Source organism: Heteronotia binoei, chromosome 14 (assembly GCF_032191835.1).
Source record: "Heteronotia binoei isolate CCM8104 ecotype False Entrance Well chromosome 14, APGP_CSIRO_Hbin_v1, whole genome shotgun sequence".
Lineage (NCBI taxonomy): Eukaryota > Metazoa > Chordata > Lepidosauria > Squamata > Gekkonidae > Heteronotia > Heteronotia binoei.
The window spans coordinates 71,145,274-71,165,808 of NC_083236.1; the positions used below are offsets into that span (position 1 = coordinate 71,145,274).

At 53.5% G+C, this 20,535-nt stretch overlaps 1 protein-coding gene across 1 annotated transcript in view; it reads left to right on the forward strand.

Moving 5' to 3' along the window:
- Nucleotides 1-20,535, forward strand: part of TANGO6 (transport and golgi organization 6 homolog) — a 69,439-nt gene that overhangs the window by 28,401 nt on the left and 20,503 nt on the right. Inside the window, exons 12-15 of the mRNA XM_060254153.1 lie at nt 797-916; nt 3,473-3,952; nt 4,756-4,813; nt 11,696-11,848. Coding sequence (XP_060110136.1) covers nt 797-916; nt 3,473-3,952; nt 4,756-4,813; nt 11,696-11,848 — 811 coding nt within the window. The remainder of the gene's footprint in view (nt 1-796; nt 917-3,472; nt 3,953-4,755; nt 4,814-11,695; nt 11,849-20,535) is intronic.

A 20,535-nucleotide genomic window follows, 5' to 3' on the forward strand; every position in this document is an offset into this window, starting at 1 on the left:
CCTCATTATCTGGCATTGTCCCCTGGAGCTTCAGGGTTGCTGCTGGTGCTCTCCAGCAGCTGTGGTTTGGAGCCTGTGGGCAGGGTCAGCTCCCTTCAGCCTCTTGTCTCCTTTCTGCAGGGGGCTGGATCCCTTGTCTCCTACTTGGCCAGGGAGCCCCTGGGTGGGTGGGTGGTTGTGGCCTGAGAGCTTGACTTTATTTCACAAAGTTTGGGGGAGGGGGAGGAAGGTCAAGATAAAAATGGAGGAGGGAATGACGGGTCTGGCTTGAAGGGAACCTCTGTCTTCCATGGCCATATGATCCCTCTGCATTCCAGTCGCTGGGGGGCAGCCTGTGAAAGAGGACTGTAGCCCCATCTGATGGGCCTTCAGGGTTGTCGGGCTGGCCACTGTGAGAAACAGAATCCTGCACTGGGAGGGTCACTGTCCTAATTCCTTGGGGCTGCTCTTAGGAATCAGGGTCTGGAGGTGAGTTGTAAATCCATGGCAAGGACAAAGCATCTCTTTTCTCCCCCAGGTCATGGGGTAGCAGCCTGTCATTTCTGGTAGGTGCATTGCACAGCGCCCCAGAAGCAGTCTGTGGTCTGCAAAATGACCCAGGCTCTTTGGGGAGTGTGGCTGAAACACCCCAGGATAATCTGTATCTTTGTCATCCTGAAATAAGAATCCTTCGTATTGAGTGCATGTGCCAGCCTTTGTGACTCTCTCTGGCATGCTTGGAAAAGCCTGCCTTGCATTGATCGCCAGGGGCTCTGTGTGGCCTGGCCAGATAATCTCTCTGTTTTTCTCTGCTCAGGTTGTGGAGTTTGTTGCAGCAACCCTGCAGCGGGCCTGTGTGAGCGGAGGCGTGGTGGAGGCCCAGACGCTGAGCATGGCCATGGGACTAGTGGCTGCCATCCTTGGAGGGGCTGTGCAGGTGAGCTGGGGACAGGAAGAGGGCGTTACTCCTAGATACGGCTGGGCATGCTCTGGAATTGGGGACTCTTGGCCTTTGTGACTTGATGCTGCCCCTTGCTGGCCACAAGCCCAGCTTCTTTCGAGAAGCCATGCCGTGAACACATGAAGCTGCCTGCTCTGAAATTAGACCATCAGTCTGTCAAGGTCAGCCTTGTTTACTCAGACTGGCAGGGACTCTCCAGGTCTTTCCCATCATCTCCTTCCTGGTCCTTTGAACTGGAGATGCCGGATCAGGCCCCCAGAGGGCTCATAGCCCTGTGAGCAGGTCTGCTTCCTTTCCCTCTCTCTTGCTTCCTTCTGCATCACATTTCGCTTTGTCAGGCCTGACCAATCATACAGGAACTACAAAGCCTCTATTTTCTCCATTGGTTGAGGCTCCTCAAGACAAACACATAGCCCTCGGTCTGCGTCATGGTGCTTTCACATGTTCTTGACCAGCACATGAAGCAACTCATGTACAGAAGCTTGCAATGCCCAGCCATTTCATACTTTCCTCAGGATCTTAGGCTCAAAACATTGACCATGAGATTTCTGTAATAAATGTCAATAAATCAGAAGTAGGTTTGCAACTTACGCAGATACACCCCTGAACAACACCTGAACAGCATACTCAGGATTGCTACTGCACAGAAATTGTCTCCAGATTTATGGCACACATGGCCCGGCCCGACATAACAAATGAGTTTGACACCTCTGCTCTTGGAGATTGAAGCGGAGACCTTCTGCAGGCCAAGTGGAGGCTCTTCCCCTGAGGCCCTCTGAGCCTCCAAGCAGTGGCTTCAGCAGGTGCCCCCCCTGGAGGACAGGTGGCAGCTTTCTTGGGGCACAGCAGCTGCCTAGATTTGTCCTCCTTCGGGAGGGGAGGGAGGGAGAGAACTTCATGGGGAGCAACCCTGCCATGTCAGGAGATGGGGGCAGCACCAGTACTAGGCTGGGACCAGCTGTGGGCATAAGACTGTGTCACACAGGTCGGGCCTTCTACTGGCTGCCACCACTCTGGTAAGGGTCTGCATGGAGGGCCCAACCACCCTTGTCTTCCTTATGAATAAATACCTCTTAACTGTGACCAAGGAGATGTGAAGACCCAAGGAGTATAACAACTACAGTTTATTTACAGTGCTCAAATAATGTGGGTAAAATAGTGAAATATATATACAGTAAAGGTTGGTGCAAATAAACAAAAGCCCTGGTGCATTTAACGCAGTTCCTGCTCTTAATAACCAACACTCACCCCCATGGGTAAGGGATCTTTCCCCTGCTGCAAGCTCTCCAGGCTACAGCCTGCCACCAGCTCAGCCCTCCAGGAAAAGAACACACCTTGCCTGGGCTTGGCCCTTTTATGTTCACCCCCCAGGCCCCACCCCTCTCTGGGCCAGTTTCCCTCCAAAACCTTGCCACCCAATCAGAGGGACATAGGGGATCCTGGGAAATGTAGGCTTTCCCCAGTACTCTCTAGGCCCAGGATCATGACAGACTGTGAGATCTCTCCTGGCCTATACTGTGAATAGGTCCTGTGCCCTTCAGGTCACTCATGAGACTGGCGTGGAGCTCAGTTCAAACCAGAGGGTGCTTTTGGGGTGCTCAGCTTCCCTCCGCTGCTGTGTGCCGGCTGCTGATTGGCTGGCTGTGGCTCCAGTCCTCGCCCAGAAGTCAGGCTGCTTGGGGCCAGCGTTGTGGGATTCTGCTGGGACGTGGGGGGTGCATGCGTGCAGTGGGCTCTTCTGAGGTTCCTTTGGTTTCTGACCACAACCGAACAGCAACAACAAAGAGGCTCCCAGGCCCCGCTGGCGTCCCCGTGGGTCAAGTCTCAGCTTGCAGGCTCGGGTCTCCTTCCTTCCTGCCCTGAGCTCGCTGCCAGCAAAACCTGCACAGTCGTCTGCTGATGTCTGATGTGGTTACCAGAAGAATCGTGTGGGAACTCCAGAGTGCTTCGTGCATAGAGTCGTCCCCCCCCCCCCAAGTGTGTGGTAGAAAGAAGCAGACGCTAAGGAAGACCAGTTGAAGGCCTGGGGGGTGGGTTGTTGTCCTTGGGGCAGCAGCAGCACTGGGGGGGTTGGGGGTCCCAGAGGTGTCTTTGAGCACTTGTAAAAGTGAAGCAGAAGTGTGGGGGAGGGAGGGTGACACTCCAGTAAGAGTGGGAAAGGAGCCACCAAATGTCTGAATTTCAGCAGCTGGCAGGAGGAGTGTCCAGGAGGCCTGAATCCCTGGAGGGGCTACATTGCTTTGTCACCCACGGCCTGAGGTGTGAGCAGAGAGCCCCCAGCAGTGGCCTCTCTCCTGGCAGGCCGTTGGTGAGGCCCAATCATACCCTCCCCACCCTTTGCACCTGCCAGCTTGGGGCATGATGTGTTATCTCCACTCTCAGATCAACATCCGCCCTTAACGGAAACCACAGCAAAGGCTCTTCCTCCTTGCTGCCCAGGGGGAGTTCTTGGGAGGAGCTCCGGCTCCCTCGGCCTCTGTGGTGCTACTGATGGGCTTTGGGGGTTCTCTCTCTCTCTGTCTCCTCCTCTAGTTGAAATCGGCTGACTTTGCGGCCTTGAAGCAGCTGGTGCCTCTGCTGGAGGAGGTCTCCCGTGTGCACCCGGAGCCCGTCATCCAGGAACTGGCCGCCGACCTGCGCATTACCATCTGCACCCATGGAGCCTTTTCCCCTGAGAGTGTCTGCTTGGCGGCTCGGAGCTCTCTGGGCAAGAGAGAGGCGAGGGAGGCAGCAGCTGATGTGGGCCCTGCAGAGAGACCCCAAGGCAAGGCGCCGGAGCCCACCGGGACTCTGTCCCAGACGCACCCAGAGGAGCGCAACGCAGCCACTGGCCCTGCTGCCACAGCTTCTGGAAAGCTGGACAGTCTCCCAGGCGCCCAGGCCCTGCGGGAGCTCCTCTTGGCAGTTTATGACTCGGACATTCCATCACGAGCCGCTGCCTTGCGCAGCCTTTCTCACTTGATCGAGCAGAGGGACCCCGAGGTGCTGAAGATCCGGGACAAGCTGCTCAAGGTAGAGAGGCAGAGAGGCCTGGGGCTCTGCTGGGCAGATGGTCCGTCTCCTCTCCACTGTGCCTCAGCCAGGCCAGCCCTAGACTGTCTGGCACTTCAGGCAAGGCTAACTTCTGGCACACACCCCCCCCCCCCGCACAGATAACGTCACCTAGTCACATGGGGGGCGCTCAATGTGGTGCCCCCACAAGGCCAGCACCCTCGGCAGTCAGCTAGTTTGCCTAGTGGCAGGGCCAGCCGTGGCCTCAGCCCCAGAAGCACCTGCAGCTCTGGGAACAGATTCCTAGCTCCTCAGGTGGCGCAGGGAAGATGGGTGAGGCAGAGTTCGCGGGTCAAGGGAGCCCCAGAGGTCTTCTGTCGCCTTGCAGAAAGGGGAGATGTTGCGGCCTTTGGTGGAGTGTGGATCCCTCTCCTCTCTCTCTTTTGGCTTTATTTTTTTCCTTTCCCACTTTGAGACTGAACTGGCTGGTATGCCGAGGCTCAGTTTCCAGGTCACTTGCATCGTCCGCTGCCTCTTGACTCAGGGAGCTGGTTCTCCTCCTGAATGAGAAAGCCTTGACCAAACCCTGCTGAATCCCCCTGCTTTGTCTTTCTCAGCCTCCACCGAAGCAACGGCTCCCTGCTGGCAAGGGCTCTGGTGCCCAGTGGCCTTTCTCATTAGCAGCAATGGGGCTTGTGGGTCCCAGGGGTGCACTCAAGGAAGTCTTAGAGGGGGCAGGGGGAGGATGCTGGCCCGGGGGAATGCAGCCAACCCATGCAAGCCTCTCAGAACGTGGTGATTCTTGGTCATTATTATTCTTGCAGGTATTTCTGGAAAGCTTGGACCACGAAGACTCCTTTGTCTATCTTTCGGCTATCCAAGGTAAGCAAGTTTGCCTTGAGATCAATGGAGAGTTAGAATCAGAAGTTGTTTGCTGTCTAGCCAGCCTCCTTAGGTGGCTGCTTGCAGGGAACACCGTCAAGACCCCAACAGTTCAGTGATCAGAAGCAGTCCATTACAAGAACAGCTGTTTATTGATACGTGACAGGTCAGAGCAAGACGGTCATTGTGAAAACTGGCTTTGGCCCCTTACTTATCGATCAGGCTTAGACTGTTACAAAATCAAACTTAAGGTGTGAAGCGAGCAGTCCCTCCCCCCAGAGTTCTTTCCCAGGCCTCTTGCAGGTGGGAGCGACCTTGGCCATCCCTGAGACGAGGCAGAAGGAATGCTTCACTTGTTGCATAGAGATAGGAGCAGTGCAGAGTGGAGACAGAGCAAAGTGAAAGTCCTCCTCTTGACAGACACCTTCCAGGGACGTGGTTTGGCTGGACAAGACTTGGGTCCCCTCCCACCCTTCTTGGGCCTCAGAGCACTGCTGGGATTCTGGCAGGAGTTGGTGGGCGTGGCCATAAAATGGCTGCCACCAGAGGCAGAGCTGACCTTCGGTCACACAGCAAAGGTGCTGTGGGGGCAGCTGCTGCCAAAGTAATGTTTTTAAACCTCTGCAGAGCCAACAAAATCTCCAGTGGTGAGTCAGAAGCCTTGCTGGCCGAAAGCCCCACCTGGCCTCTCCTGACATTTGGCTGGCACTCGTGGCCATTGCCATGTTTGGCAAGAAGATCAATAAATACAGGTCAGCCCCCCTGGATCCACCCCAGAAACAGGCAGCCTTGTGTGTTGAGGCCCAGAGCGGCTTGCAGTCCAGGGGCTCTTCCAGGCCAGGGCAATGCCCGTTCCCCAGCCCTGGCTGGGCACCCTGAAGGCTGGCCCAGGGAGAGCTGGCCGAAGACAGCAGGCAGGCGGCCTCAGCCAGGGTTGGCACCTGATGCTTTGGTTGGCCGTCTGGAGACTACAGCCGGTGTGCCTGGTCCCAAGGAGCACCTGCCCACGCAGCCGTGTTGGCACTCCCAAGGCCTTGCCTGCTTCCCTGCCCCTTGACAACCTGACTTCTGGAGGAACCACAGCTAAATCCTGAGACAAAGGAGGCCTTCTTTGGCTTTCATGGAGGAACTGCAAGGTGATCCATTATAAGCTGGGTAGATCTGCTGTGCAAACACCCAGTTGGCACCTGTGCCGCTCCAGAGGAGGAAGCTCCTGTCTGCCCGCTTACAGGCTGGGTAGCAGCACCACACAGCCCTCGGGCATCAAGTTGGAGCTGCTGCTGGCGGGGGCGGTGATGCAGGAAGGGCGCTGGGATGGAGGTCCTCGCAAGCAGCGAGTCTGTAAGCAAAGAGGGTCCTTCCAGGATTCCTTTGGGGCTCACCTTCTTGCTTCCAGGGAGGACAAATAAGTCCCAGAGTAGCCCCCAAACCCTTTGAAGCAGAGCAAGGGAGGTGGAGGAAAGGCCTGTGAATGGCCATTTCCCATTTTTTGGGAGGGGGGGCACCTTTGAGAATTGCTGGATAGCTGGGAGGCTCTGAAGGGCCCTGCTGGGCACGAACTGGGTCTGTGTACGTGACGGCCTGAATAGGAATACTGATCTTTGCGGAGCTGGAAAAAGTAGAGTTGGGCAACTCTTACAACGAGGGGGTTGGAGCACCTTCCCTGGGAGAGAAGGCTGGGGCTTTTCACACAAAGACAAGCAGCTGTCTTCTACTGGATCAGGCTCCCCCCCCCCGGGTCCATCACAGTCGGTTTTGTCTGCTCAGACTGGCAGTGGCTCTCCAGGGTCTCAGGCTGAGGTTTTCCACACCCTCTAATCCTCACTGGAGATGTCAGGGATTGAACCCTGGCCCTTCTGCATGCCAGGCAGATGCATGGTTAACAAACAAAGTAATGGAAGCTGTAAAAGGTAAGAAGGACTCCTTTAAGCGGTGGAAAACCAGTCCAAGTGAGATTAATAAAAGGGAACACAGGCAGTGGCAAATCAAATGCAAGACTGTGATCAGGCAGGCAAAAAGGGACTATGAGGAGCATACTGCAAAAAACATAAGGACCAACAATAAAAATTTCTTCAAATATATTAGAAGTAGGAAACCAGCCAGGGAAGCAGTGGGGCCCTTGGATGACCATGGGGTAAAAGGATTACTGAAGGAGGATGGGGAAATGGCTGAGAAGCTGAATGCATTTTTTGCCTCCGTCTTCACCGTGGAAGATGAGAAGTGTTTGCCCGCCCCAGAACCACTAATATTGGAAGGGGTGTTGAAAGACCTGAGTCAGATTGAGGTGACAAAAGAGGAGGTCCTACAACTAATAGACAAATTAAAAACTAATAAGTCACCGGGTCCGGATGGCATACATCCAAGAGTTCTGAAAGAACTCAAAGTTGAACTTGTGGATCTTCTAACAAAAATCTGTAATCTTTCATTGAAATCTGCCTCCGTTCCTGAGGACTGGAAGGTAGCAAATGTCACCCCCATCTTTAAAAAGGGTTCCAGAGGAGATCCGGGAAATTACAGGCCAGTCAGTCTGACTTCAATACCGGGAAAGTTGGTAGAAACCATTATCAAGGACAGAATGAGTAGGCACATTGATGAACACGGGTTATTGAGGAAGACTCAGCATGGGTTCTGCAAGGGAAGATCTTGCCTCACTAACCGGTTACATTTCTTTGAGGGGGTGAACAAACATGTGGACAAAGGAGACCCGATAGATGTTGTTTACCTTGACTTCCAGAAAGCTTTTGATAAAGTTCCTCATCAAAAGCTCCTTAGAAAGCTTGAGAGTCATGGAGTAAAAGGACAGGTCCTCTTGTGGATCAAAAACTGGCTGAGTAATAGGAAGCAGAGAGTGAGTATAAATGGGCAGTCTTCGCAGTGGAGGACGGTAAGCAGTGGGGTGCCGCAGGGCTCGGTACTGGGTCCCATCCTCTTTAACTTGTTCATAAATGATTTAGAGTTGGGAGTGAGCAGTGAAGTGGCCAAATTTGCGGATGACACTAAATTGTTCAGGGTGGTGAGAACCAGAGAGGATTGTGAGGAACTCCAAAGGGATCTGTTGAGGCTGGGTGAGTGGGCGTCAACGTGGCAGATGCGGTTCAATGTGGCCAAGTGCAAAGTAATGCACATTGGGGCCAAGAATCCCAGCTACAAATACAAGTTGATGGGGTGTGAACTGGCAGAGACAGACCAAGAGAGAGATCTTGGGGTCATGGTAGATAATTCACTGAAAATGTCAAGACAGTGTGCGTTTGCAATAAAAAAGGCCAACGCCATGCTGGGAATTATTAGGAAGGGAATTGAAAACAAATCAGCCAGTATCATAATGCCTCTGTATAAATCGATGGTGCGGTCTCATTTGGAGTACTGTGTGCAGTTCTGGTCGCCGCACCTCAAAAAGGATATTATAGCATTGGAGAAAGTTCAGAAAAGGGCAACTAAAATGATTAAAGGGCTGGAACACCTTCCCCATGAAGAAAGGTTGAAACGCTTAGGGCTCTTTAGCTTGGAGAAACGTCGACTGAGGGGTGACATGATAGAAGTTTACAAGATAATGCATGGGATGGAGAAAGTAGAGAAAGAAGTACTTTTCTCCCTTACTCACAATACAAGAACTCGTGGGCATTCGATGAAATTGCTGAGCAGACAGGTTAAAACGGATAAAAGGAAGTACTTCTTCACCCAAAGGGTGATTAACATGTGGAATTCACTGCCACAGGAGGTGGTGGCGTCCACAAGCATAGCCACCTTCAAGAAGGGGTTAGATAAAAATATGGAGCACAGGTCCATCAGTGGCTATTAGCCACAGTGTGTGTGTGTGTGTGTGATATATATATATATATATATATATATATATATATATATATATTTGGCCGCTGTGTGACACACAATGTTGGACTGGATGGGCCATTGGCCTGATCTAACATGGCTTCTCTTATGTTCTTATGCTCCACCACTGAGCCACCCCCCCCTTCAGTTTAGAAAAGAGACAACTAAGGGGAGGGACATGATTGAGGTTTATACAATTATGCAGTTGGCAAAGAGAGATTTTTCTCCCTCTTCCAAAATACTAGTGTCAGGGGCATCCAGTGAAGCTGATGGACCCGTAGATTCAGGCCAGATGAAAGGAGAGACTTCATAAAGAAAGGAGAATGTGGATTTATTGCTAGAGACTAGTGGTGTGGCCACAGGCATAGACAGCTTCTAAGGGAGGGAGGGGTAGACACATCTGTCAGTGGAGACAAAAGGGAACCTCCACCTTCAGGGACAGTAAATCCCAGTGACCGGAGGGGTGGCAACCTCGTGTTTGGGGGTGGGGAGAGGCCTTGGCTTCTACCCACTGCTTGTTTGGCCCTCCAGGCCACTGACCGGCCCTTGCGTGAGACAGGATGCTGGACCTGATCCAGCAAGGCTCTTGGCATGTTTTATTTTTATCCTGCTCTGAAGGTTCAGGGGTGGGTCATGAAGCTTTTAGAAAAAACAAAAAACAAGTTTATTTCAATAAACAGATTAACATTCAGGATCATAGTCAAAATAATAATCAAAATTATGATCCAACAAAGTCAGCCAGCCACCAATAAGCATCCAAATGAACCACAAGTACAAACAGTGCAAAATAAAATTAAAAACAAATTAATGCCAGACCAGTATATTATGTGCAGTTGAACCAAAATTCCCACAAGAAAAGTAATCCAGAAAAGACGACCACTTTGCTAAAATAGTTGACCTTCGATGTGGAGTATACCTCCCTTCTAAATTATGTGCAACTGTCCAAAACAAAATACTCCCAACGTTTGCTTAACCAGGCCACCAATGAAGGAGTCGAATTCTGTCTCCAGTGTAATGCAATAGCATGCTGAGCTGCATTGAGCAGCAAAGAAATCAACTCCTTTTTTAAATTCAGAAAGTCTAAAATCGATGAGGCTTCTTGCAAGGAGGGTGCGGGTTCCACAAGCAGGATGCTCAGCAGGTGATATCAACACCCAGGAACGTGGCAGTGCTGTGCTTCTCCCTTGCAGAGGTGTTGCTGCTGCACAGCTGTGCAAATGGCACCTCAGAAACCCCCCCCATCCAGCTGTGCCAGCAAGAAGCCCTGTGAGCTGACAGAAGGGAAGGGAGAGGAGAGGCAGCCGTGGCCTTTCAGAGCTTGCCCTGGCTGGAGTGAGTGAAGGGAGGCCATCTCTGTGTCCTCTGGGAGAAACACACCTCCCTTCCTGTCTTTTGCAAGTGGCTCCCACTTCATCTAGCAACAGATTATTCTTTTCCGGAGAAGGGAAGGGTGCAAAGTGCAAAGCTAGGCTTGCTCATGCTGCCCTCCTGGGCCCAGAGGCATCTGGGGCAGAGGTGAAGGCGGAGGAGGGAATGTCTTCTGCTTCTCTTTCTGTTTCTCTTCCTGCTCCAGGGTGAAGTGCCTTTTGTTTCCAGCAAGGAGCCAGTCTTGCTTGGGCACTTCCTGCCACTGACTCACTGCCCCGTGGCCAGAGCCCCCCCACCACGCAGTCCTTCCCTCCCTGCAAGCCAGAAAGGAGGAGCATCTCAGCTGCTCTCAGAAAATGGCGAGATTCTGGCCAGTCTGACAGTGCACAGCGAGCACTTGTGCTTCATGTTCAGTGCAGGAGGTGCCTCGCTCTTTGCTGGTTGTGCCCTGCACAAGCGGAGAAGGCTTCTCCATGCTGCTTTCTAGTGCCTGCGTGGCCCTTTGGCAGCCTGCGTTCAGGTCTGGGTGTACTTGAGCCAAATCGATCTGTGTGTCAGTCTCAAAAGGGGAATTCCATGTCAAGGAAGGACCTGGGGCTTGGAAAACGCCCTCGAGCTGAGGTTGATGTGATGGTGTGGCAGTTGTGCCCCCTCCTCTCTCCCTCCCAAGCACTCTGCTGCTCTGCCTCTTTTCCAGTGAGGAGCAAAAACAGCTTCCTTCATAAAGCCTGCCTCACTTTGGGCAAGGAGAGGGACGCAAAGCAGGCCCTGAGAGCTTCTCTCCATTCCCCTCTGTTTGTCACTCCCTTTCTGGCCAGCTGGCCTCTGCTTCTCCTGGAGAGACTGGAAAGGTGCTGGAGAAATGTGGACTGCGGGGTGACATGAGAGAGGTTGACAAGATGATGCCTGGGATGGAGAAAGTAGAGAAAGAAGTCCTTTTCTCCCTTTCTCACAATACAAGAACTCGTGGGCATTTAATGAAATTGCTGAGCAGTCGGGTTAGAACGGATAAAAGGAAGTCCTTCTTCACCCAAAGGGTGATTAACACATGGAATTCACTGCCACAGGAGGTGGTGGCGGCCACAAGCATAGCCAGCTTCAAGAGGGGTTTGGATAAAAATATGGAGCAGAGGGCCATCAGTGGCTATTAGCCACAGTGTGTGTGTATGCGTGTGTGTATGTATATATGTGTGTGTGTGTGTGTGTATATGTATGTATGTATATACACACACACATATTGGCCACTGTGTGATACAGTGTTGGACTAGATGGGCCATTGGCCTGATCCAACATGGCTTCTCTTATGTGACACAGAGTGTTGGACTGGAGGGGCCATTGGCCTGATCCAGCAGGGCTTCTCTTCTGTTCTTATGCGACACAGAGTGCTGGACTGGAGGGGCCATTGGCCTGATCCAACATGGCTTCTCTTATATTCTTCTGTGACACAGAGTTTTGGACTGGAGGGGCCATTGGCCTGATCCAACAGGGCTTCTCGTATGTTCTTATGAATTCAAGTTAATGACGTTTTCTACTGAGAAATATAGGATGAAGCCATTATAGAGTTAATGGCTTCATCCTCTTTCTTCTCCATAGGAAATATATTTGACTGCACCCAGTAAGAGGGTTCCAGCGCCTGCTGGTGCCTTGCAGTCAGTCTGGCAAACAATGCCTCTTTCTCTCGGCCTCCAGGTGTTGCCCTGCTGTCGGACGCTTTCCCTGAAGAGGTTCTGCCCTCCCTGCTGGCCCGGTATGAGGGCAGCCCCCAAGGCACAAGGGAAGCATGGCCAGTGGAGACCAGGATGAAAGTCGGGGAGGCGCTCATGCGCAGCACACGGGCTCTGGGTGAGTGCGTGGTTCCTTCCAAGGGCCTGGAGTCGAGCCGTTTCAACAGCGGGCCTCAGGGGGCGTATCGTGTCGAGGGCGTCCATTCCAGAGAGGATGTTCTGCCAGTACTGCGAGCCCTTGATTGGCATGTTCAGGGGGCCCAGCATTGCGAAAGACTGGCAGCTTCCCGTGGCAGGCCAGGGTGGTGTTGTGACTTCAGTGCTGGACGAGGATCCGGGAGGCCCTGCTTCAGTTCCCTGCTCTGCTGTAGAAGCTGGCTGGGTGACCCTAGGCTAGAAGCACTCACTCAGCCTAGCCTACCTCATTGGGGGGTAAAGCGGAGGAGAGGAGAGGAGAATGATTTGAGTTGCTTCCGGTCCCGTTGGAGGATACGCAGGGCAGAAGTGTGATGAAATATGAGGGGGTTGGAAGTGCCAAAGATGCCTTGAAGGAGGCTTCAGCTCCCCTCTTTGTTGGCAAAGAGTAGGAGGAGAAGGAGAAGAAGACGACCACCACCATAGATTTATACCCCGCCCTTCTCTCTGAATCAGAACCTCAGAGCAGCTTACAATCTCCTTTATCTTCTTCCCCCGCAACAGACACCCTGTGAGATGGGTGGGGATGAGAGGGCTCTCCCAGCAGCTGCCTTTCAAGGACACACCTATGAGAGCTCTAGCTGACCCAAGGCCATTCCAGCAGCTGCAAGTGGAGGAGTGGAGAATCCAACCCGGTTCTCCCAGATAAGAGAGCTCTGGCTGACCCAAGGCCATTCCAGCAGCTGCAAGTGGAGAAGTGGGGAATCCAATCCGGTTCTCCCAGTTAAGAGAGCTCTGGCTGACCCAAGGCCATTCCAGCAGCTGCAAGTGGAGGAGTGGGGAATCAACCCCGGTTCTCCCAGATAAGAGCTCTCGCTGACCCAAGGCCATTCCAGCAGCTGCAAGTGGAGGAGTGGGGAATCAAACCCGGTTCCCTCCAGATAAGAGAGCTCTTGCTGACCCAAGGCCATTCCAGCAGCTGCAAGTGGAGGAGTGGGGAATCAAACCCGGTTCTCCGAGATGAGAGAGCTCTGGCTGACCCAAGGTCATTCCAGCAGATGCAAGTGGAGGAGTGGGGAATCAACCCCGGTTCTCCCAGATAAGAGTCCGCACACTTAACCACTACACCAAACTGACTGTCCAACAGCTATTGGCAGCTGTCTCCCCCTGGCTCCAGCCCTGCTCTTTGGAAGGGGCAGGGCTGACACCCCCAAGTCCTCTCCTCCCCCCCCCCCCCATAGCATCCTCTCTGCTCCCCACACTTTGGGGGCACATGCGCATGTGCCAGATTGGAAACCTGCCATGTGATCGTGCCCTGGAGCCAGGCCAAAGGGAGGCTGGGCAGGAGTTCAGGAATGTGTCCCGGGAGCCTGTAGTTGGAGGGGTGTGGGTGCACCCCACTGCTTTCCCCTCGGCTCCATTTCCCATAATTTGGGGATTCAGGAATTGCCCCACTTGTTTCCAAAAGACGCCCTTTGCAGACTGAGTTGCGCAGCCGGAGCTTCCCAGGCACCTGTGGCTCGTCTGGGCAAGAGGGTGTCCAAGTGCTCCAGGGGTCTGCTCTTCTTTCAGCTCCCTCCCTCCTCCCACACGGCCCCATCCTGCCAAGCCAGAGTCCCTTTCCAGTGTTTCCTGGGCACTGAGCCCAGCGCCGGATGAGCAGCGTCTCCATCTGGGCACCCTGCTTGCCTGTTTGCAGGAAAAAAAGCCAATTTGCCCAGTTTTCCCTCTTCTAGTTTTGCGTGAGAAGAGTGCCCTGTGGCTTGGGTTTGTGGGGAAGGGTTGCTGGCTCCACAGGTGATGGTCAAGTGGGTAAGGAGCCCTACGGCAGAGCAGCGGCTGCGGGACTCTTGCCTTCAGAGCGACCCTCCCTGCGCCAGTCAGGGAAGGAACCCCAGGCTCTTTCTGTGCACTCACTGTCTGCCTTCAAGAGCACATTCCCCTGTGGATGAACATGGCTGGAGAGTGACCCACAAGCTGCCTTCAAAGGAAGCCTTGGAGGAACCCCTGATGCCCACGGCGTCTCCTCCACCACCGGAGGCCAAGCTGCACTGCAGCCCTGCAGTGTAGAGGCCGGGGGTGTCTTTTGGAAGCCTCTTCATGGCTGCCTCGTGCCCCCTTCCACTGCTGTTGAAGGAAAGACAGACAGACAGACTGATCTTTCTGATCAGAGAGCCAGTTTGGTGTAGTGGTGAAGTGTGCGGACTCTTATCTGGGAGAACCAGGTGTGATTCCCCACTCCTCCACTTGCAGCTGCTGCAATGGCCTTGGGTCAGCCATAGCTCTCTTATCTGGAAAAACCAGGTTTGATTCCCCAGTCCTCCACTTGCACCTGCTGGAATAGCCTTGGGTCAGCCACAGCTCTCTTATCTGGGAGAACCGGGTTTGATTCCCCACTCTTCCACTTGGAGCTGATGGAATGGCCTTGGGTCAGCCACAGCTCTCTTATCTGGGCGAACCAGGTTTGATTCCCCACTCCTCCACTTGCAGCTGCTGGAATGGCCTTGGGACAGCCAGAGCTCTCTTATCTGGGAGAACTGGTTTGGATTCCCCACTCCTCCACTTGCAGCTGCTGGAATGGCCTTGGGTCAGCCAGAGCTCTCTTATCTGGGAGAACTGGTTTGGATTCCCCACTCCTCCACTTGCAGCTGCTGGAATGGCCTTGGGTCAGCCAGAGCTCTGTTAACTGGGAGAACTGGGTTTGATTCCCCACTCCTCCACTCGCACCTGCTAGAATGGCCTTGGGACAACCGTGGCTCTGGCAGAGGTTGTCCTTGAAAGGGCAGGTGCTGTGAGAGCCCTCTCAGCCCCACCCACCTCACAAGGGTGTCTGTTGTGGGGGAGGAAGAGGTGATTGTAAGAGAGCCAGTTTGGTGTAGTGGTGGTGTGCAGACTCTTATCTGGGAGAACCAGGTTTGATTCCCCACTCCTCCACTTGCAGCTGCTGGAATGGCCTTGGGTCAGCCATAGCTTTGGCAGAGGTTGTCCTTGAAAGGGCAGCTGCTGTGAGAGCCCTCTCAGCCCCACCCACCTCACAAGGGTGTCTGTTGTGGGGGGAGAAGATATAGGAGATTGTAAGCTGCTCTGAGTCTCTGATTCAGAGAGAAGGGCGGGGTATAAATCTGCAATTCTTCTTCTTCTTCAAGGAGAACCAGTTTGGTGTATTGGTTATATGTGTGGACTCTTATCTGAGAGAACTGGGTTTGATTCCCCACTCCTCCACTTGCACCTGCTGGAATGGCCTTGGGTCAGCCATAGCTCTAACAGAACTTTTTCTTAAAAGGGCAGCCACTGTAAAAGCTCTCTCAGCCCCACCCACCTCACAGGGTGTCTGTTGTGGGGGAGGAAGAGAAAGGAGATTGTAAGCTGCTCTGAGTCTCTGATTCAGAGAGAAGGGCGGGGTATAAATCTGCAGTCTTCTTCTTTTCTACCCAAAATTTGGAGGGGGGGAGGGGAGCTCTGGGGTGACAAAGATGCGGCTTCTGGTGCTTGGCAGTCAATATGATCCCCCACCCCAATGCTGAAGCTTTTTCTTTCATGAGCTCCTGCCAGATCCTGTGTCACAGAGATGCCGCTCTGCCTGCTCACCGTGAGGGCTCTGGCCCAGCGAAGGTGGCAGCAAGGGCAGCCGCTGGAGCCCTGCCCTGCCCAAGCTGGTGCGGAGCCTTCGGGGCAGAGCCGAGGACACCAGTTCGTTGGGTTCCTCCAGCAAGAGCCTGCCTTTGTTCCTTGCCTCCCCAGGGAGGGGGGAGGGGGGTGAGCCTGTCCCATTCAAGTCACCTGCCTTGGGGGGGAGGGGGCTTTAACCCTCCATGTTCCAGTTCCCCCTCTACCCTACCTGTCTTTGCAGGTAAATTGCACACTTGGCTGCTCTTGCCAAACCACCATCCGCTGGCAAGCTCTGTGCTCTCAGGAGGGAACTGCTGCTGGCAGAGGGCCCTTGCTGCTCCTGCTGTGGGGAAGATAATAGCATAATTGCTCCCCTTTATCCCCCCTCCCTCCCCCCCATTTCCTGCTCCTCCCCTCCCCCAAAGCAGGAGTGCCTCTCAGAGTGGAGAGAGGAGGCTGGTGCTGTCTGGCCTTTCCTGCCCTGCAGTTGGGGGGCTCTGGGCAGCCTGGCTGCTTCCTCATTCTGCTGGGGGCTGGCGGGGGGGGGGGGGGGATGTGTGTGATGGCCCTGCCTGCCATGAGACAGGGGCTTTTGGGAGGGGGGGGGCTGAAGAAGCTCCTGGGCTTCGCTCCTGGGATGTGGGTTCTTGTGCTGCCACCACAGTCCCCAGTTTGGTGTAGTGGTTGAGTGCGTGGACTCTTATCTGAGAGAACCGGGTTTGATCCCCCACTCTTCCACTTGCAGCTGCTGGAATGGCCTTGGGTTAGCTCTTGCATGAGTTTTCCTTGAAAGGGCAGCTTCTGGGAGAGCTCTCTCAGTCCCACCCACCTCACAGGGTGTCTGTTGTGGGGTGGGGGCGGTGGGGAGAAAATATAGGAAATTGGAAGCCACTCTGAGTCTCTGATTTAGAGAGAAGGGCGGGGTATAAATTTGCAGTCTTCTTCTTTGCGGGCACTGGCTAATCTGTATATTTATGGATTAAATGAAACTATTTGTACCTTTCATACAGTTCCTCTCGATGGCTGTACTGAAGAACGTGCCCAAAACTCACTCCCCCCCCCCCCGCAGTCCCTGGGCTGGTTTGGCCCATTGAGCATTCAGGAGGTTGTCTGGATCTTCTTTCCATCCCTGTGTGCCCCATGGCAGAGCCCAGATTCCTGCTAAGGAGCTGGGAGGGGGGACTGCTTTGGTGTTCTTGGGCCCTTTCAGAACTTCAGGGCTCTGTCAGCAGCAAAAAACTGTCCTGGCCTTTTGGGATGAATGCCAAAGCCCGTGTGTGTGTGTGCGCTTTGTCTAATACCTCCCCCCCACATTCTGTTTTGTGGCCAGTGTCTGGGCTTTTGCTGTTGGCTGCCTTAGGAAGCAGCTGCTCCTCTTTGGGCAGCAGGATGCCAAAGGCAAGTCGAAATCTTGTCTTGACATGATAGAAGTTTACAAGATTATACATGGAGATAGATCCAAGTGGGCAGCCGTGTTGGTCTGAAGCAGTAGAACAAAGTAGGAGTCAAGTTTCACCTTTAAGACCAACAATGTTTTATTCAGAATGTCAGCTTTCGTGTGCTCCAAGCACACTTCATCAGACAAGGAATCAGGTACAGTGAGCAGAGCTACATAGAGCTGGTAGACAGTGGTTTAGAATGCAAAATGCTGCAAATTTAAGATCCAATGACAGAATAGTAAAATTAACAAATTGAGCAAACCTTTGATCTGGGTAACATGAGCTTGAGAAACCGATAAAACAGTAACATGTCAAATTGTGAGAATTATGCATGGGATAGAGAAGGCAGAGAAGGAAGTCCTTTTCTCTCTTTCTCACAATACGAGAACTTGTGGACACTCCATGAAATTGCTGAGCAGTCGAGTTAGAATGGATAAAAGGAAGTCCTTCTTCACCCAAAGAGTGATTAACACGTGGAATTCACTGCCACAGGAGGTGGTGGTGGCTACAAGCATAGCCAGCTTCAAGAGGGGATTGGATGAACATATGGAGCAGAGGTCCATCAGTGGCTGTTAGCTACAGTATTGTTGGAACTCTGTCTGGGGCAGTGATGCTCTGTATTCTTGGTGCTGGGGGGCACAGTGGGAGGGCTTCTAGTGGCCCCACTGATGGACCTCCTGATGGCACCTGGGTTTTTTGGCCACTGTGTGACACAGAGTGTTGGACTGGATGGACCACTGGCCTGATCCAACAGGGCTTCTCTTATGTTCTTATGTGACACAGAGTGTTGGACTGGAGGGGCCACTGGCCTGATCCAACATGGCTTCTCTTATGTTCTTATGTGACACAGAGTGATGGACTGGAGGGGCCACTGGCCTGGTCCAACATGGCTTCTCTTATGTTCTTATGTGACACAGAGTGAAGTATAAGCCATGTTCTTATGTGACACAGAGTGTTGGACCGGATGGGCCACTGGCCTGATCCAACATGGCTTCTCTTATGTTCTTCTGTGACACAGAGTGTTGGACCGGAAGGGCCATTGGCCTGATCCAACAGGGCTTCTCTTATGTTCTTATGTGACACAGAGTGTTGGACTGGAGGGGCCACTGGCCTGATCCAACATGGCTTCTCTTATGTTCTTATGTGACACAGAGTGTTGGACCGGAAGGGCCATTGGCCTGATCCAACATGGCTTCTCTTATGTTCTTATGTGACACAGAGTGTTGGACTGGAGGGGCCACTGGCCTGATCCAACATGGCTTCTCTTATGTTCTTATGTGACACAGAGTGTTGGACTGGAAGGGCCATTGGCCTGATCCAACATGGCTTCTCTTATGTTCTTATGTGACACAGAGTGTTGGACCGGATGGGCCACTGGCCTGATCCAACATGGCTTCTCTTATGTTCTTCTGTGACACAGTGTTGGACTGGAGGGGCCACTGGCCTGATCCAACAGGGCTTCTCTTATGTTCTTCTGTGACACAGAGTGTTGGACTGGAGGGGCCACTGGCCTGATCCAACAGGGCTTCTCTTATGTTCTTATGTGACACAGAGTGTTGGACTGAAGGGGCCATTGGCCTGATCCAACATGGCTTCTCTCCTGTTCTTATGTTCTTAATCTGTTGGAAGGGAGGGAGTCCTGCAGCTCTCCCCCTCTCCCAGTTGGATGTATTGTGGGGGCAGCTGGCACCTCTGGCCCAGCTGGCTGTGCTTTCCCGTAGCTGCCACCTCGTACCTGCTTGGGAAGACCCACACAGACCACCCATTGCAGAAAGGTTCACGTTTTCCCTGTGAGCTTCTTCATTCAATCTGCTTGTGCTTCTTTGCTCAGCTCCACGGCGGGGGGGCAAGTGGTGAGGGAACCGACTGTTCCTGCAGGGTGTGATCCACACCAAGTGGGAAGCAGGAACTCTGCTCCTGGGCAGGAGGTGTGCTGAGACCAGGCCGTGCATTTGAACCCCAGGCCCCGGAATAGAGTTGCCCTGGCCGCTTTCCTCAAAAAGGCAGCAGTGGCCTGAGTCGTGGTGGCTGTAATCGTGGAGGGCAACGTGGGACTTCTGCCATCCCTCTCAGGACCAACCCTGCTGTCCTTGACCAGCATCTCCCTCCCCAACCCTCTTCAGAGAGGAGCCACTGCCTCATTCATGGACAATTCTTGCTGCAACAAAAGGGAGGCCTGTCAGGCACCTCGGGACACCTTGTGGGGCTTGCTGTCATCGCCTCCTGTGGCTGCTGTTCCCGTGGCAACCTCTGTGAATCTTCCCCACCTGAGCAGAAGGACGATGGCTCAGTGGTAGAGCATCTGCTTGGTAAGCAGGTGGTCCCAGGTTCAATCCCCAGCATCTCCAACTAAAAAGGGTCCCAGTTAAATTGGTGTGAGAAACCTCAGCTTGAGACCCTGGAGAGCCACTGCCAGTCTGAGTGGACAATACTGACTTTGATGGACCGAGGGTCTGATTCAGTAGAAGGCAGCTTCAGATGTTCATAGTAACTCACAGCTTTGCGGAGGGATGGTGGCTCAGCGGTAGAGCATCTGCTTGGTAAGCAGAAGGTCCCAGGTTCAATCCCCGGCATCTCCAACTAAAAAGGGTCCAGGCAAGTAGGCATGGAAAACCTCAGCTGGAGACCTGGAGAGCTGCTGCCAGTCTGAGCAGACAACACTGACTTTGATAGACAGAGGGGAGTCTGAGTCAGTAGAAGGCAGCTTCATGTGAGCTGATCTCTGCATTTCCTCTCTCACAGCCTGTGCCAGGTCATGGGATGGCTTGGCTTCAAGTGTGTGAACTGCAGAGCCAAAGCAAGGTTGCGGCTGCATGCAGGCACAGTTGGGGGTGGGCTGCCATTCTGCACCCCTCCACCCCCCATTTCAGGCCAGGGGATGGAGGCGCTAGGAGCCCTTCCCATTCTGTTGACCTGCTTGGTGGGGGGGGGAGAAGGCCTCTGGGGTATTGTGCTTCAGGTGGGGGGAGACCGGTTGTGGCCCCAAGGCCATGGGAGGATTAGAATCCTGTCCTGAGCCCAGGTGATTGAGTGGGCGGCAGGAAGCCTGCCGTGTGGCCAGGGGCGGTGGAGCGCTTGCAGGAGCTGTTCAACGCAGCTGCCTGTCTGGCCAGAACAATTCTTCCAAGGAGCTCAGGACATACGTGGCTTTCCCATGTTTATCCTTGAAAACCGCCCTGTGAGGTAGACGAGTCTGAGAGGGGGTGACGTCAGGCAGCCCTGCAAGCTCCAGGGCAGAGTCCCTGTGGAATCCTGCTGCGTCTTGTGATCTTGTGGCAACAGGTTCCCAGCTGGTGGGCTCTGCTGACTGGGCCGGCTCTAGACTGTCTGGTGCCCTGGGCAAAGCTCACTTCTGGTGCATTTCCCACCCCCACCGATAACCAATTTTCAGAAACTTGAAATGCTCTGGCAAGTATTTCGATGGGAGAACTCCTTGGAATAACAAAGTTGGAAGGGCGGGGGGAACGGGAATGTGTGTGTGAAAATTAAAGCAAACTCCAGGAAGGTCACCTGAAGCAATGGGAAGCAGAACTACCTTCAGTCCTCTTATTCAGTGGGTTTACTCCCAGTGCTGCCAACCTCCTGGTGGGGCCTGGAGATCACCCAGAATTAAAACTGTTCT